Source organism: Dendrobium catenatum, unplaced genomic scaffold (genome assembly GCF_001605985.2).
Source record: "Dendrobium catenatum unplaced genomic scaffold, ASM160598v2 fragScaff_scaffold_201, whole genome shotgun sequence".
Lineage (NCBI taxonomy): Eukaryota > Viridiplantae > Streptophyta > Magnoliopsida > Asparagales > Orchidaceae > Dendrobium > Dendrobium catenatum.
Genome location: NW_021318663.1, coordinates 190,873 through 205,310, shown reverse-complemented (window position 1 = coordinate 205,310; position 14,438 = coordinate 190,873). Strand labels below are relative to the sequence as shown.

The following is a 14,438-nucleotide window of genomic DNA, read 5'->3' as shown; positions in this document are numbered from 1 at the left end:
CCTATGCTCTGCAAGCTATTACATCAATATTGAGCAATGCCTATCCTATCATGTCCAAGCTGCCCATTCTCATCATCAACTGGGGCCCAAAGTTGTTGTCACCAACATCACAAATTTAATATGCTTCAAGTACGACATACCTCAAAAAGATAAGAAAGAGACTAGATCCTTCAACACGTTGTACTAGTGCCCCAGGAATCATAGAGAGGGAGGCTAGAATTTGCACTCAAAATTTACTAGCAATGAAATTTCTAACTTAGCCTAGGCTCTATAATTTTTCTCACTAGATTTTCCGAGCAAAGGATCTTTGTCTACTTTGTTTCATGTGTAATGAAAATTATATAGCTAAGATGACTGTAAATAACACATTTTTCCTCAATTCATAGGAATTCTTTCCGGTATGCAACACAAATAACAAAAAAATGCTACGATCACAATGATAGCTACTAATGGTTAGGTTTGGAAACATCTTGTTCCCATTTCATTCAGCTTCAGAAGAGTACTTAATTATACTACTCAAAACTTTCAAAAAGTATAATCATGAAATTTTCCTCAAAATTTCTCTCATTTTATTTCCTCCATAAAATGTCAAACTTATTTTCGTTAAATTCTATCTTTTATTTTGAACATTTTGATAAATATAAGTGTATACATATAAATTTGTTTAATAGCTTAATTAATTAATAGTTCATTAAAAATTAATTAAATTAAATTACAATAACAGATTATTAATTAATGTTATATCACTGATTTCACTGATAGGAATGACTGAAAGCTTAGTGGAGGTGGAGCCTTAATATATAATATAGTTAAGTTTAAGCATTAGCCATTCCTTCTTTTCCCCCACCTGTCCGATACTCACTGGAATTCAAAGTAGGCTGCGAGGAAGGGCACGGGAAAGCTGGAGTGTGCTACTGCGGGCTGCTGGAGAACTGCTGAGGGAAAATTCAGAAAACAATAAGGTAAAGAAAATCAGGTAAGGATTGTAGTTGTTTACTTAATTAGGTAAGGGCTGCTGCAGTGTTGCTGAGATTAGGTAAGGGCTGCTGCAATGTTTGTTGAAATCAGTAAGGAAAAGAAAGAAATGAAGAGAAGAAGAGAGCAAGGAGATTTGGGAGAGGGAAAGGAAATTTTTTAGTTGAATGAGGAGGGCAATTGACGTTATTTATCGGTGGAAAAGAGAATAATGAGATATACTCAATCTATGGTATAGGAAAAAACAACATTTTTATATAATTGTGGCAGCACATTTATCTAATTGTGGAAGCAAATTTTTTCATATTAAGTACGTTGATTATTTACCGGTACACTTGATTTCAATATTTGTTAGTTAGTTTACATAATATACAGATGTTTACTGGACATACAGATGTTTGTTGTATATACTGATGTATGTTATGAAAATATGAAGGCTAATGAAAGGTAAATAATAAAAATCATATTATGGCGAATAGGCCTACACAATTAAAGGTGAAAGATCTGACGAGGAAATCCTTAAGACCGTACATGTAACAACTCAAATTTTTTAAATGTGTCAAAAAAAGAGAAGAATTATTGTTTGAACTATAGCGCAATGGTACTGCACCTTTGAGCGTCGATGCGCGGAGGTCTAAAGTACAATGGCACCCAGAATGGCTGCTACGGCATTGAAGCCTCTGTTCTACAATACTTTTAGTTTTTACATGCAAGGCTACGACGCTAGGCCACTAAAATCATTTTTACATATAATTTTCTCTACTCACCCGTCCTCCCCCTCACTCACCGCCAACTTGTCTTAGTAGAAAACGGTAGAGGGGGAAGAGAAAGGAGGAGAGAGAAGGAGAATCCGATTTTACCCACCGGATCACTTCACTGATTTTATAGAAATTGTTCCAATCGAGGTAAGTGACTTATTTCCTTCCTCTGTTTTAAAAAATTTTGAGTTTGACTGTTTGATTCTCCTTAGAACTGATTTTATTATATTTTTCCTGGTTTTAATGAACTTCTACCGTACAACTTTTTGTATATTATAGTACCGAGCATTACGAACATTTTCACTAGTTAATTTCTAATTTTTAACTAGTAAAATAGAAGTTATTGTATTTTGTATGATTTTGATTCAATAAAAAATTGAGTATTTTTATTTAAGCATATTAATAATATATGCAATGAGAATGAAAATGGGTATATGATTGGGTAATAGTTAGTTGCTATTACTGTTATATTAATATGATAATAATATAACCAGTCAAAGTAAAAGTTGGTTTCACTAACATTGGCTGAAGACTATTAATGACATGTACAAGATGGTGGGTTGACGGGCTTTCCTTTAAATATTATGGTTTGATGTTATCCTTTACAATTCACTGTTTGAGAGTTATGAGTTATTACTGTGCTGACGGTCAAATGAGTGACGACACTATATAATAAGCCAACAATTACTAATGACTAACTACTGAAAAAACATCATTTAAACTAGGTCTTCTTACTTGTTTTGTGTAACTACTGAAATGTATGTTATTGATTCATTGTTACTGCTCAACTTTATTGTTATTGTTCACATATTCAGTCACTATACGGATTTACTTGCATTATCTTATTATTACTTCCACTGGTACTTAGATGGACACTATTTACTATTACTGTCACCGACAACACTATTATTGATTCATTGATACAACTATTGATTCATCGATACTGCTATTATACTGCTTGTGAGATACTAGTAATAATGAACGTGTGATTATTTACTGCATTACTGTATTGTAACGATCACGACTGTCTTATCGATTTGACATCCACCTGGTTTATTGGTTTGCAGGTTTCCCCATTGTACAGCTTTACAAACTTTTACACCATACCATTTTATTATTTAATAATATCACTACTACTGCATGTGAGTTTTATTATTTCTGCATAGGCTTTATGAACATATTGATTGTTACTGTTATGAATTGACTGATGACATGATATTTCTTTCTTTATTGTGCTTTGAGTCAGTTATAGGATTTTGTGATCTCTTGGGCTTTTTAGCTCATTATATGTGATTTAAATGATTTCAGATCATGGCAGAAAATCAGGTGTGTGTGAGATTGAGCAAATCATGATTATCCAGATTTATTGTTAGTTTATTTCTTTATGTCTTGTGGCTATTCTTTTGCACTCAAGGCTAGAGCGAAATGTTAAGATTGTACTGATAATTCCTCAATAGTGTATATGATTTTTGGAGTAATAAATACTTTTGTATTTTGTGATTTTGATTATTAATTTTAGTTTATGTTGTTATTATTATGGAAATAGATAGCTCTGGTGTTGAAATTTCAAAAATAAAAATAATAATAATTCTTACATTTTTTTATTCTGGGGCGTTATAGTACAAAAGGTACTCAACTCTATCACTTCTAAAAATTGAAAATTCAGATCCAATCTTGAATGAGAGAGCTGCAATCTCACTTCTAAAAGCTAAAAATTCAAACTCAACCTTAAATAAGAGAGGTGTAACTGTGCAAAAGCCTATAATCATTATATTATTTGCCTGAAATATTGGAAAGTAAACATAACAGGAAATGTAAAAAGTTAAATATGCATTGATTCCTTGTACATCTTATAATTCTTATAGAAAGCTCCATATTATTTACAAGTAACGGCAAAATTATATGTTGCTTATTTTCTTGCACTATAATTTTGTATTTCATTGAGTTTAAGCTCATTAACAGTGATTGACTACATGAAAGGGGAAGGAGCCAGTGGGGCTCTAGGCAGGAGGTTGATTGTACTTTTGTGTACGTACATTTTGGCTGCGTATAGAAGCCATAGTAAGAAGCTATACAGTCAGATTTTTTGGTATGTAAATATTATTTAAAAGTTTAATAAGCTTGGAATTTTAATTGATGAGTTATGAATATGCTTCCAAATGAAATGTTTAGATAAATGGTTACAATTGAAAAACTTGATGTGTTGGGATAGTCTAGACAGACAATTTTCTACTTACTTGATCGTGATAGAAGTACTTCAGGATGAGTGTTAGTAATAAATATGTCTCTCTAGATTCTCCTTTGTTACATTCCAGGTTGACGGAAAGGGGGGGTGTGACATTAATGTTGATTTTATTGTATCTAAACAATTGTTAATAGAGAAAACATTTTTAGTTGTTCCCATTACCTTTCTTTCTCACTTCTTTTACATTTATTTGAGGGAGTAATTTAGCAAATATTAAACGTATGTGTAAGTTGAGTTCCATGGTAAGAAACTAGAATATAACTAAAAGTGAAATAAAGAATTCAAATTAGTAAATAACTTTGTCAAAGGTGAACAAAACATTCAAAATAAGCAAATAACTTTCCATACATCTCCCTTGATGTGAATACTATTAATGACAATCCGAGCTGTCCCCATCAGAGGCTTTGCCAATTTTGCCAACAACAATACACTCATCTCGTTAGTGTCCCAGTCAAAATCTAGGCGCATGACACTCTGCCAAAAAATGAAGTTCAATATTTAGGTCAGTGTGAACAAATAAATTAAAAGTTTATAAGGATTAGTATAACAATCCCTCAACTGCAAAATATTAGGGAGCGATGCATGAGCATCAAAAGAAAAAATTTCAGCATTTCAAAAAGAATTGAAACAGGCCCTTTGATGCCGGTCTTGGATCATTGTGACAAAAAAGAAAAAAAATATTTTAAGATTAGTACAACCATCCTTTAATTAATTGCAAAAGATTAGGGAGTGATGCACAGACATCAACAGCAAAAATTTCCGCATTTGTAAAAGAATTGGAAAAAAGCCTTCAATCCAGGTCAACAAATAAGGGAGCGTCAAGTTGAAACTTGTTGCTCATCTATGTAGATTATAAATCAAATAGTGTACGCAACAACTTAGAAAGAAATAAATCATGCAAAACAATGCAAACAAGTAAAGCTTTATATCGTTTGAAAAGTGCTAAGAAAAACACTGCTGCAAATAGATTATAGGCAAAAATAATAGTATAACGCTGTACACCATTTTTAATCAAAATATTTAGTAAAAAACACTTCTGCCATTATAAACATATGGAAATCAAGGAAATAGAAAATAATGGAAAAAAATAATAGCATAACGCTGTAAATCATTACCAATAGGGTTTTCCCAACTGATTTAGTCAACTAGTGGCATCATCGGATAAGATTTCCATAGTAAAGTTGAGAAGAAAAATAGAAAATAGAAATTTCATGAAACTAACGAGTTGGACTTGGCCTTCAAAGGTATTGTAACAAGCCAAGACTTAAAGGTAAATCAAACATATTATTTGATGAAGAATATTGAACTTAAGAAGAATTTAACATGTAAAGAAATCTAAAAAGCTACAATCAATGGAAGAAAAAGAACGGGGCGAATTACATAAACCGTTCACATATCTCACACCATTTTTGAGAGTAACACATTTTTAAGATAATAATAATTCATCAAAAATGATTAAACCATCTTGCATTGAGAGTGAGCATCAACTGAAGACAAAGAGAATCATATTATGTCAAATGCCCAATTCTTAAGAAGAAAGCAAACCTGTTCACCTAAAGTAACCCAGTGCACCCCATGTTGCCCCAAATTTGGAGGGCATGAACCAAGTGAGAACTCCTGTAACTCTAGCTTTTCCTAAATAAAACAGTTCAGTCAGTACTCTGGCTTTCTTATCCGGATGTAATAGCCCATATTTATTTGGGTCAAAATATGGGCTATTACAACATATTCTTATTTTAATGTAAAAAAACTAGCTATGATACTTACAATGAGTTTTGGCTTTCGATCCTTCAAGCGCCTCTGCAAAAACAATATTTGATTCAGTGTGATCACTGACGTAAATGAAATTTACTAATTTTTAATCTTGCATCACCAACAACTACACGGTTTAACCTGTACCTAGACTGATTAATAACATAGATGATTAAAATTCAGTCTTGTACAAATATGAATGATGAAAAGGTAATATGATATTCGATAAAGTATCATTAACATAAAATGAAATTTGCCACATTTTGCATTTACACTGCCGACAACTATAGTAGTTTAGCATTTACCTAAATGTAAATTACCAATAAGGTTAGAGAGAGAGATGGTTAAAATTCAGTCATGTATGAATATGAATGATGAAAAAGAAAATTGTACATACTTTACTTAATATTAAACTTGTCAATTACATGGTGTAAAAAAGTTCATACTTTGGGCATCTAGCTTCAATTTTTATAAACAAATTACTAATTTTTTTATGTGGAAGCAACAAGCCGTGTATATTTTCTTTGAAAATCAGCAAAAAAACTCACTCCTACATATTCTCACTTTAAGAATGTAATAAAGAAATAAAAAACCATTTGGTGATAGGAATTTTTCCTACAATATTAGTCCAAAATTCAGTGTCCAACCAAAGACACTATAACAAGCATACCTAATACATCATAAAAAATTCAACTGATTGGGCACAAATCTTAATGTAGTACATGTTGAAAACTTTTATAATCGAATTCAAAATCATTTGAACTCTGATTTCAGCAAACTTATAATTAAACTAAGCATCTCGACGAGATAAACCTAACAAGACCAAAAGTAATCCGATCTGAGTCCAAATGTGCCCAAATTAAGCACATGAAGTATGAGTGAAAGTGTCAAGTCATTAATTGAATTATCAAATAGTCTTCAAATCTTCTATGCTTATAGTCAAATCGAGTGTCTCCATGAGATGAATCCAACAAGCCTAAGTTCATTTAATTTTAAGGCCATTAAGGCACTTAAATGTTGAATAAGTGGCCTTTAATCAAAATAAGTTATATGGATTGTTTTTGATAGAGTGTTTTGGGACTTTAGCTAAACTTACCAAAATATCACTTCCAAAATACAATAAATAAATCCTTATTCTCTAGATGAGGGGTACCTGGACTTAAGTTTGGAGAGAGCTTAGAGATCTAAGGACTTATAAAGCATTTTCTGGCATTTGATGCCCTCAATCACCACAAGCTGATATCGTCGTCCATCTGACATCGTCACATCGTCGTCCAACTATCATCATCCAATCGCTGTCACCCGACTGTTATCATCATCTGATCACCATTGCCCAACCATTATAGTTCATTCAATGCCACTTAATCATTATTATCTGATTATCATAACATGTCTATCATTGCTCAACTATCATTATCGAGCTACTATCATCCAACCATTGTATCATAAGCATCATTACTCGGCTGCCATCATCTAACCATAATCACTCGACCTCCATAATAACATTGTCACCCTATTGACATTTTATAATTGTCTCCACCTTCCATCACTTCTCTTGTAATATATATACAAGCACCAAACAATTGTTCTCAACTGTGTAATCTCATCTTATCCAATTAAAGTAAAGAATGGGCCTTTGTAACTTTAACTATATAGTGAACTATTTCAACTGGGATAGACCCTATGGTTTACTTTTCGAATTTTTCAAGTAAGGAAAATCGGTGTCTCCTATTACAATGTTTTATATGTATAAGTACTAGAGCTAAGATATTAATCTCTCACTCTAACACGAAAAATTCTAGCACGTAACAATTTGATATCATTAATAGAAAATATTCTCAACATACTGTAAGTACTTTTCAATAATTGACAAGTAATCCATCAATCAAGGGTAGTACAATCTAATCGGTGAAGGCCACTCAAACCTCACTTAAGACGATAATATGCATATGATGGAAATACTTCAAGCTCAAATCGTTCACTACTTAGAGGATAGACAACAAGAGCATTGTCATAGTACATATGTTCGCTCAGGAAAAGATGGTGCTTACGGCACGAACCCCGCTCCCAAGGCTTAAGGTTCCACTTTCCTTGAAGTAGATTGAATTTTTTTAATTAACCAAATTTCACCCGATAATTATATCGAGGTTTATTTAATTTTGGGTTCCTACTTCCTATAAGCGCAAGCCCCCATAGTTAATTATCCCTCCTATTGCATAGAAGAGAACTCTCGATTAAGGATGAATTAACTTTTAGCAGTGTACCTGCTTTAATTTTTGTTATGAGGGATGGAGATAAACCCGATCAAGATTCCATGGTTCCTTCATCCCGGGAATACTGTATGTTTCAATCTACCAACACTAACAATCATTGATCATAATGTCCAAGTAATCTGACTAATAGCTATGTGTTGCCTCCTCTCAGGGATCCTGAGTAAACTAAAGTGGTTAAATGTGAGTTTTAGTGGTGGTTTGGTTTGGATTGGGGCTTATGGTTCTGCTTGGGAGTTGTCCGTAGGTTAAGATTTAGATCGGGGCTTACAGCTTCGTTTAGAAGTTGCCCGTAGGTTTAAGTTTAGGTCAGGGCTTACGACTTTATTTAGAAGTTGTTCGTATGTTTGGGTAGATCTTACGAGTTCCCTTGGAAGTGACTTTTTGAGTAAAAAGTGGGTCTTACTGCTTCACTTGGAAGTAGCCCATAAGTTTTGGTTCTATGATTCTTTACTAGGGGTGGGTGTCAATATTTGTCCCAACCCAGATCCGACCCAAAAAATTTTGATTTCGTGTCAACCCGTTTGCCATACGGATCGGGTTCGGTTTCGAGATTTTAACATGTTTTTAAAATTGAATCGGGTTTGGTGACACAGAAACCCGAAGGTGACTCGAATTGACATGGATCCCTACTAGTGACCTCCTGCTCTGGCACTCATGAGAGCTCTCCCGCGCTTGCGACCACGCAGATCGAAAACCATGTTCACCCTCCCGTAGTCCAGCGCTCACGTCTGCACACGGATCCGCTCACGTCCGCACCTAGATCCACTCCCGTATTCACGTTTGAATGATGTGTCTGCACCCGGACGATCAGATTTGTGCCCACACCAAGCCCGCTCCCCCGTGCCCACGTAGGCCGCCCCTGCTCCCCCACTCCAGCTCCCCAGCTCGCTCGCTCGCATCCCATTTGCTTGCATGCGCTCGTGGGTCCTCACTCCACAGTCGACCCGAAAAATTCTAGCAGGTCGAGTCAAGTCAACCAAGTAACCCGGCGGGTCGGGTCTGGGTCTGAAGTTTCGACTTGTTTACAAAACTGGGTCGAGTTAGGGTCGACCTATTTGGACCCAGGTCAATTCCGGGTTCAACCCGAAATCGAACTGAATACCCATTTTGACACCCCTATTCTTTACTTCAATTGGAAGTTCCCTAATACATTAATTAGGAGTGGATCTTACTGCTTTACTTGGAAGTAGCCCAAATAATAGGTCTTACGGCTTCCCTTAAAATTCTTTGAATTGATTAATTAATAACTGGTGCTTTCATTGATTAATTTCAAATTAATTAGGCACACAATCTTGAGGGTAGTCCGCATTAACGGGCACAATATGATTCACTTTATAATTTTTCGAAGCTACAATTTTACGCCAATTTAACATATTTTTGGACAACATAGGTTCAACATTCTAAAATAGAAGGACAAATGATACATCATCAAAAATTTGGCTGATCAGACACGAATCTCGATGCAATACAAGTGTTTGAAACTTTCATAATCAAATTAAGAGAATCAAATTTTGATTTTAACAAATTTATAATCAAATTGAATGCCTTGACAAAACAAATCTAACAACACTAAAAATGATCTAATCCTCCAAATAAGCTTAAATCAAATACTTAAAACGTGATTAGAAACTTTAAGACATAAATTGAATAATTGAAAGGTCTCTAAATCTTGCAATGCTTGTAGTTAAATTAAGCGTATCAATGAGATGAATCAAATGAGCCTAAGATCATTCAATTCTATAGTCATTAAGACACTGAAATGTTGAATAATTTGTCTCTAATGAAGGGAAGCAATACAGACCGTCCGATGGAATGTTTCAGGACTTTGGCTAAATTGTCAAAATGTCACTCACAATATGTTATAAAATCCACATTCTCTAAATGAAGGGGACCCAGACTTGAGCTTGGAGAGAGCTTAGCGATATGAAGCACTCTAGAGTTGTGTGTGGCATTCAATGCCCTCAATCATCGCTAGTTGTCATTGTCGTCTGACAACTATCACCTAACTACTATCGTCACCTAACCAGCACCATTTGGCCATCATAGTCCATTTACTATCATCCAACCATTATAGTCCAACTAACGTTATGTGACCATCGTTGTCCACTGAGTTACCCACTTATTATCCTCCAACCATCGTATCCCAAGCACCATTGCTAGTCTAACGTCATTCAACCAAAGTCACCCAACCTCCATACAATTTTTGCCCAATTTACATTTTGTGATCATCTTCAACATCCATCACTTCTCCTATGATTTCTACAATAAACCAGACAACTGTTATCAACTATGTAATCTCATATTCTCCAAGTAGGCGGAAGAATGGACCCTTGTAACTTCAATTACATAATGGATTATTTTAATTAGGCTAGGCCAGGTGGTTTTTCCTTTTTTGAGTTTTCCTTATAAAAATAGTATTGCTTCATATTACAATCTTTTTTTATCTATATGCATGTAGAATCTTTGTATAAAACTAAGATATTAATCTCTCAATCTACCACCACAAATATTCTAGCATACAATAATACCAAATGGCAGAACACATAAAATGCAAAACACAGGAATCTTTTTCCAACGAAAACAACACCGGAAAATGCTAATCCGTATCAAGGAATTAATTTTTTATTTTATGATTAAAACACTAAAAACCAAATGAATAGAGACATGCCTGTTGTTCACCTGTAGGAAAACAAAAACCCTTTCCAAGAAAAACAATACACGAACAACCTAACCCTTAATCAAGGAATCAAATTTTACTACAACCTGCTATGATTAAAACACTCAAACAAAAATGAATAACAACATGCGTGCATTCGCTAGTGCAATTATGATCTCAGGTACCATTTTCGATAGCACTTCCACCATGCCAGCTACGGAAAGAAATAATTAATCTTAATTAAAGTAATTTGATTCCCAATATGACAATAGCATGCATTTCTTGAAGAAAAACGGTAACATAGGAAACAAGGCTCACCTCTACCATTGAGGAAAACTTATATGATAATTTTGGTTCCATATAGTTGGGCCAAACTTCCATCAGAATCTTGTTCAACCAAGCACAAGGCTCAAGTGGTGTTACAGGCTGCAATGTATTAATCCTAATAACAAGTAAATCATTGATTGACCAAGAAAAAGAATGTTACAGAATTAAATGCATAAAGATTATACCGTTGAGTGCAATATGAGTTGCTTCCATCTTCTATTCATCCGTTCTATGAGTAGCTGCCGTTGGAACCTCCCATACTAAGAAAAAAAACAAATAACTCATGGCTGCTTCTTATGGTAAGAAAAAAATTATTTCTACTTATTAATCATTCAAAATTGTAACATGGATATTATCATTTAACAGCACTCTATCTATATGATATAGATTAGATTCAAATATATGGCATGTTCTTCATTACAAGTAAGCTTCTGTGCTTCATGTATAACAATTAAACTCATAAGATAAGGCCATGAATAAAGCTGTTCAATTTAAATTTATAAAGAGGTGGAGGTAAAAAGCATGTAGAATAGAGTTAGTTCGGTAATTATTCATCGCATAATGTCTCTAATCAAGAAAGTAAGATGTTAAGATAGTACAACAAAATCATCCAACGAGTTTTCATCTAAGCATAAGAAATAGCATGCGAACACCAAAAGTAAGAAGGATTAGAATAGATTAAATTAAAAGACCTGCAGGTTTAGTACCCTTAATGTAGACATAATTGAAATCATGTCGCAATGAAGGAAACTCTCATGAATTTACGCATGGTTAACAAAATGCCAATTGTTTACAGAAGAAAATCCATATCAAATTGCCTTGTGGTGCTGGATAGAGGCTCCACAAAAATCAGTATGAATAAGAGCCACCATCTCAGCATATAAACACCAAACATTGTCTATCCAATAGCCAGATCAGCAATTGCCTGTTCACACAGAATGGAAGATTTGTTGTAATAACCCGAACCGATGAAGGTTGGTTCTGTGCACCTGGAGACCAAGAAGATGGACAGAGATGAGGAGCTCGATCTGCCATGTATGAGTGTGTCGGTTCCATCAATTGGAAGTCGAAGAAGGCAAAGGAGGGCAAATTCTATAAGATGGTAGTGAGACCTACAATGTTTTATCATACAAAATGTTGGCCATTAAAAGAGAAGCATAATATTAAGTTAATTGTTGCAGAGATGAGGATGCTCGAGGGTGGATGAGTGGCTTTACTCTTAGAGACAGGATACGAAATGAGCATATACGTGAAAAGGTTAGAATAGCCCCAGCGGAAGATAAGATTAGAGAGAGTCACCTTAGATGGTTTGGTCACATAAAACGGCGGCCTTCCGATGACCCAGTTAGGAAGGTGGATGTATTAGATTTGACTTATGTTAAGAAAGGTAGAGGTATGTTAAGAAAGGTAGAGGTAGACCTAAAAAGACTTGGTTAGAAAATATTAGAAATGACATTTCTTTATTAGATTTAGATGAGAATTTGACTCTTAACATGACACAATAGAGAAAAAGAATTCATGTAGCCGACCCCACATAGTGGAATAAAGGCTTGTTGTTGTTGTTGTTGTATACTTAATAGTGTGCAGGACGTCATGGCGGACTCAAGATGGAAAGCTTCTATTAATGAGGAGATGGATCCCGATTGAAGAACCAAACTTGAAAACTTGTTGACCATCCCTATTGGGTATCGATGGATCTTTACCATGAAATGCAAAGCTGATTTACACGATTGAACATTTTAAGATAAGACTGATGGAACAAAATTCACTCAAATTTATGAAATTGACTACACTGAAATGTTTTCTCCTATAGCCAAGATAAACACAATCCAAATCTTGATATCCTTAGCTACAAAATTTTATTGTCCTTTCATCCTTTGCAACAACTTGATGTGAAAAAGGCATTTCTATATGTCAAACTATTTGAAGAAGTTTATATGAATCTCCCACTATGATGCATGATAATAGATAAACTAAAACAAATTGTGAGCAAGTTAAAAAATCAAAACATGCATTAAAACAATAGATTAGAACTTGGTTTAAATGATTCACCAAACATATAACAATCTTTGGTCATAGATAAAATAATTTGAACCATGCTTTACTTTTAAAAGGGCAACATGAAAAAATCACTACTCTCACCATACATGTGGATGATATGATCATTATAGCAACAAACCAGAATAAATGGAAGCCCTATAGGAATACTTGTCGAAGGAAATTGAAATGAAAGATTTAGGGCCCTTAAAATACTTTCTTGGAATTGAAGTATCTCAATCAAGATCAAGAAAAAGAATCTTCCTAGCACAAATGAAGTATGCATAGATCTACAACATGAAACTAGTAGGTCAACCTACCAATCACCTCACACTTCAATAGAAGAGGGCTTGAGCCTATGCAATGAAACAAGCCAGGTAACGATAGATCGAGAGAGATACCAAAGACTAATTATCAAAAAATTAATGTACTAAGCTCACACAAGACCAAATTTCGCCTATACTCTGACTATAGTCAATCAATGCATGATCCCGATGAGCAACATATGAATACAGACATAAATATTTTTAGGCATCTAAAATATGCCCAAGGAAAATACAAAAAGCAAAATATAGAAATATATACATATGTTAATTGGGCTGGGGTAGTTGAAGATAAGTGATCAACTTCAAGATATTTTACCTTTGTAGATGGGAACTTGGTTATATGGATAAGCAAGAAACATAATGTTCTTGCAAGATCTTGCAAAACTTGAGTGAATAAGAATGGACTTACGAATTTGCAAAGCGATGCGTTTAAAAATTCTCTTACAAAATTTAGGCTATTCCAAAAGAAACCAATCCAACTATATTGTGACAACAAAGAAGCATGTGACATAACCCATAAGACAGTTTAGCATGACCATACAAAGCACGTTGAGGAGAAACAAGATAAGAAAGTTGTGAAACTACCAAAGATTTAATCAAAAAATCGTTTAGTTGATATTCATTCCAAAGGAGTATCTAATCGAGAATTCTCAAAGTTCTTAGACATGTTTAACATGTGTGATGTCTGCGCACCAACTTGAGAGGGAGTGTTGATATTATCAACCACAGAATGATTATCCAACTCAATAATATGTGTGCACTAATCATATTAAACATATGATGATTGAGCACCTCAAGAATCAAGAATCCACATTCATGCTCAAGTTTTCTTTTATTACTACCTTTATTTATATATTGAATTGTTTCTTAATTGTATGACTCATAATTCATTGTGTAATAACTATAAATACGTAACTATTCTCTCTAATTTGAAATAAGATACAAAGCTACTACCTTTATTTTTAAAATAACCATAATTTTAATTTTGATGTAAAACATCCATAAAAAAAATTGTATTTTTAAATAATTATAAAATAAATAAATGTATATATATATATATATATTTGCACTATCTTTACTGTATATTTC

The 14,438-nt window shown here is 34.0% G+C and overlaps 1 protein-coding gene across 2 annotated transcripts in view; it reads right to left on the bottom strand.

Moving 5' to 3' along the window:
* The window catches only part of LOC110102670 (synaptotagmin-4), a 48,366-nt gene that overhangs the window by 32,368 nt on the left and 1,560 nt on the right, over nucleotides 1-14,438 (bottom strand). The window contains exons 2-6 of one of the 2 annotated variants that reach the window (XM_020831104.2): nucleotides 11,172-11,246; nucleotides 10,978-11,085; nucleotides 5,746-5,778; nucleotides 5,524-5,613; nucleotides 4,327-4,452 (exon numbers count right to left, since the gene is read on the bottom strand). In XM_020831104.2, coding sequence (XP_020686763.1) covers nucleotides 4,327-4,452; nucleotides 5,524-5,613; nucleotides 5,746-5,778; nucleotides 10,978-11,085; nucleotides 11,172-11,246 — 432 coding nt within the window. Of the gene's footprint in view, nucleotides 1-4,326; nucleotides 4,453-5,523; nucleotides 5,614-5,745; nucleotides 5,779-10,977; nucleotides 11,102-11,171; nucleotides 11,247-14,438 lie in introns of those variants that run through there. The other variant, XM_028692956.1, reaches the window with a different exon arrangement.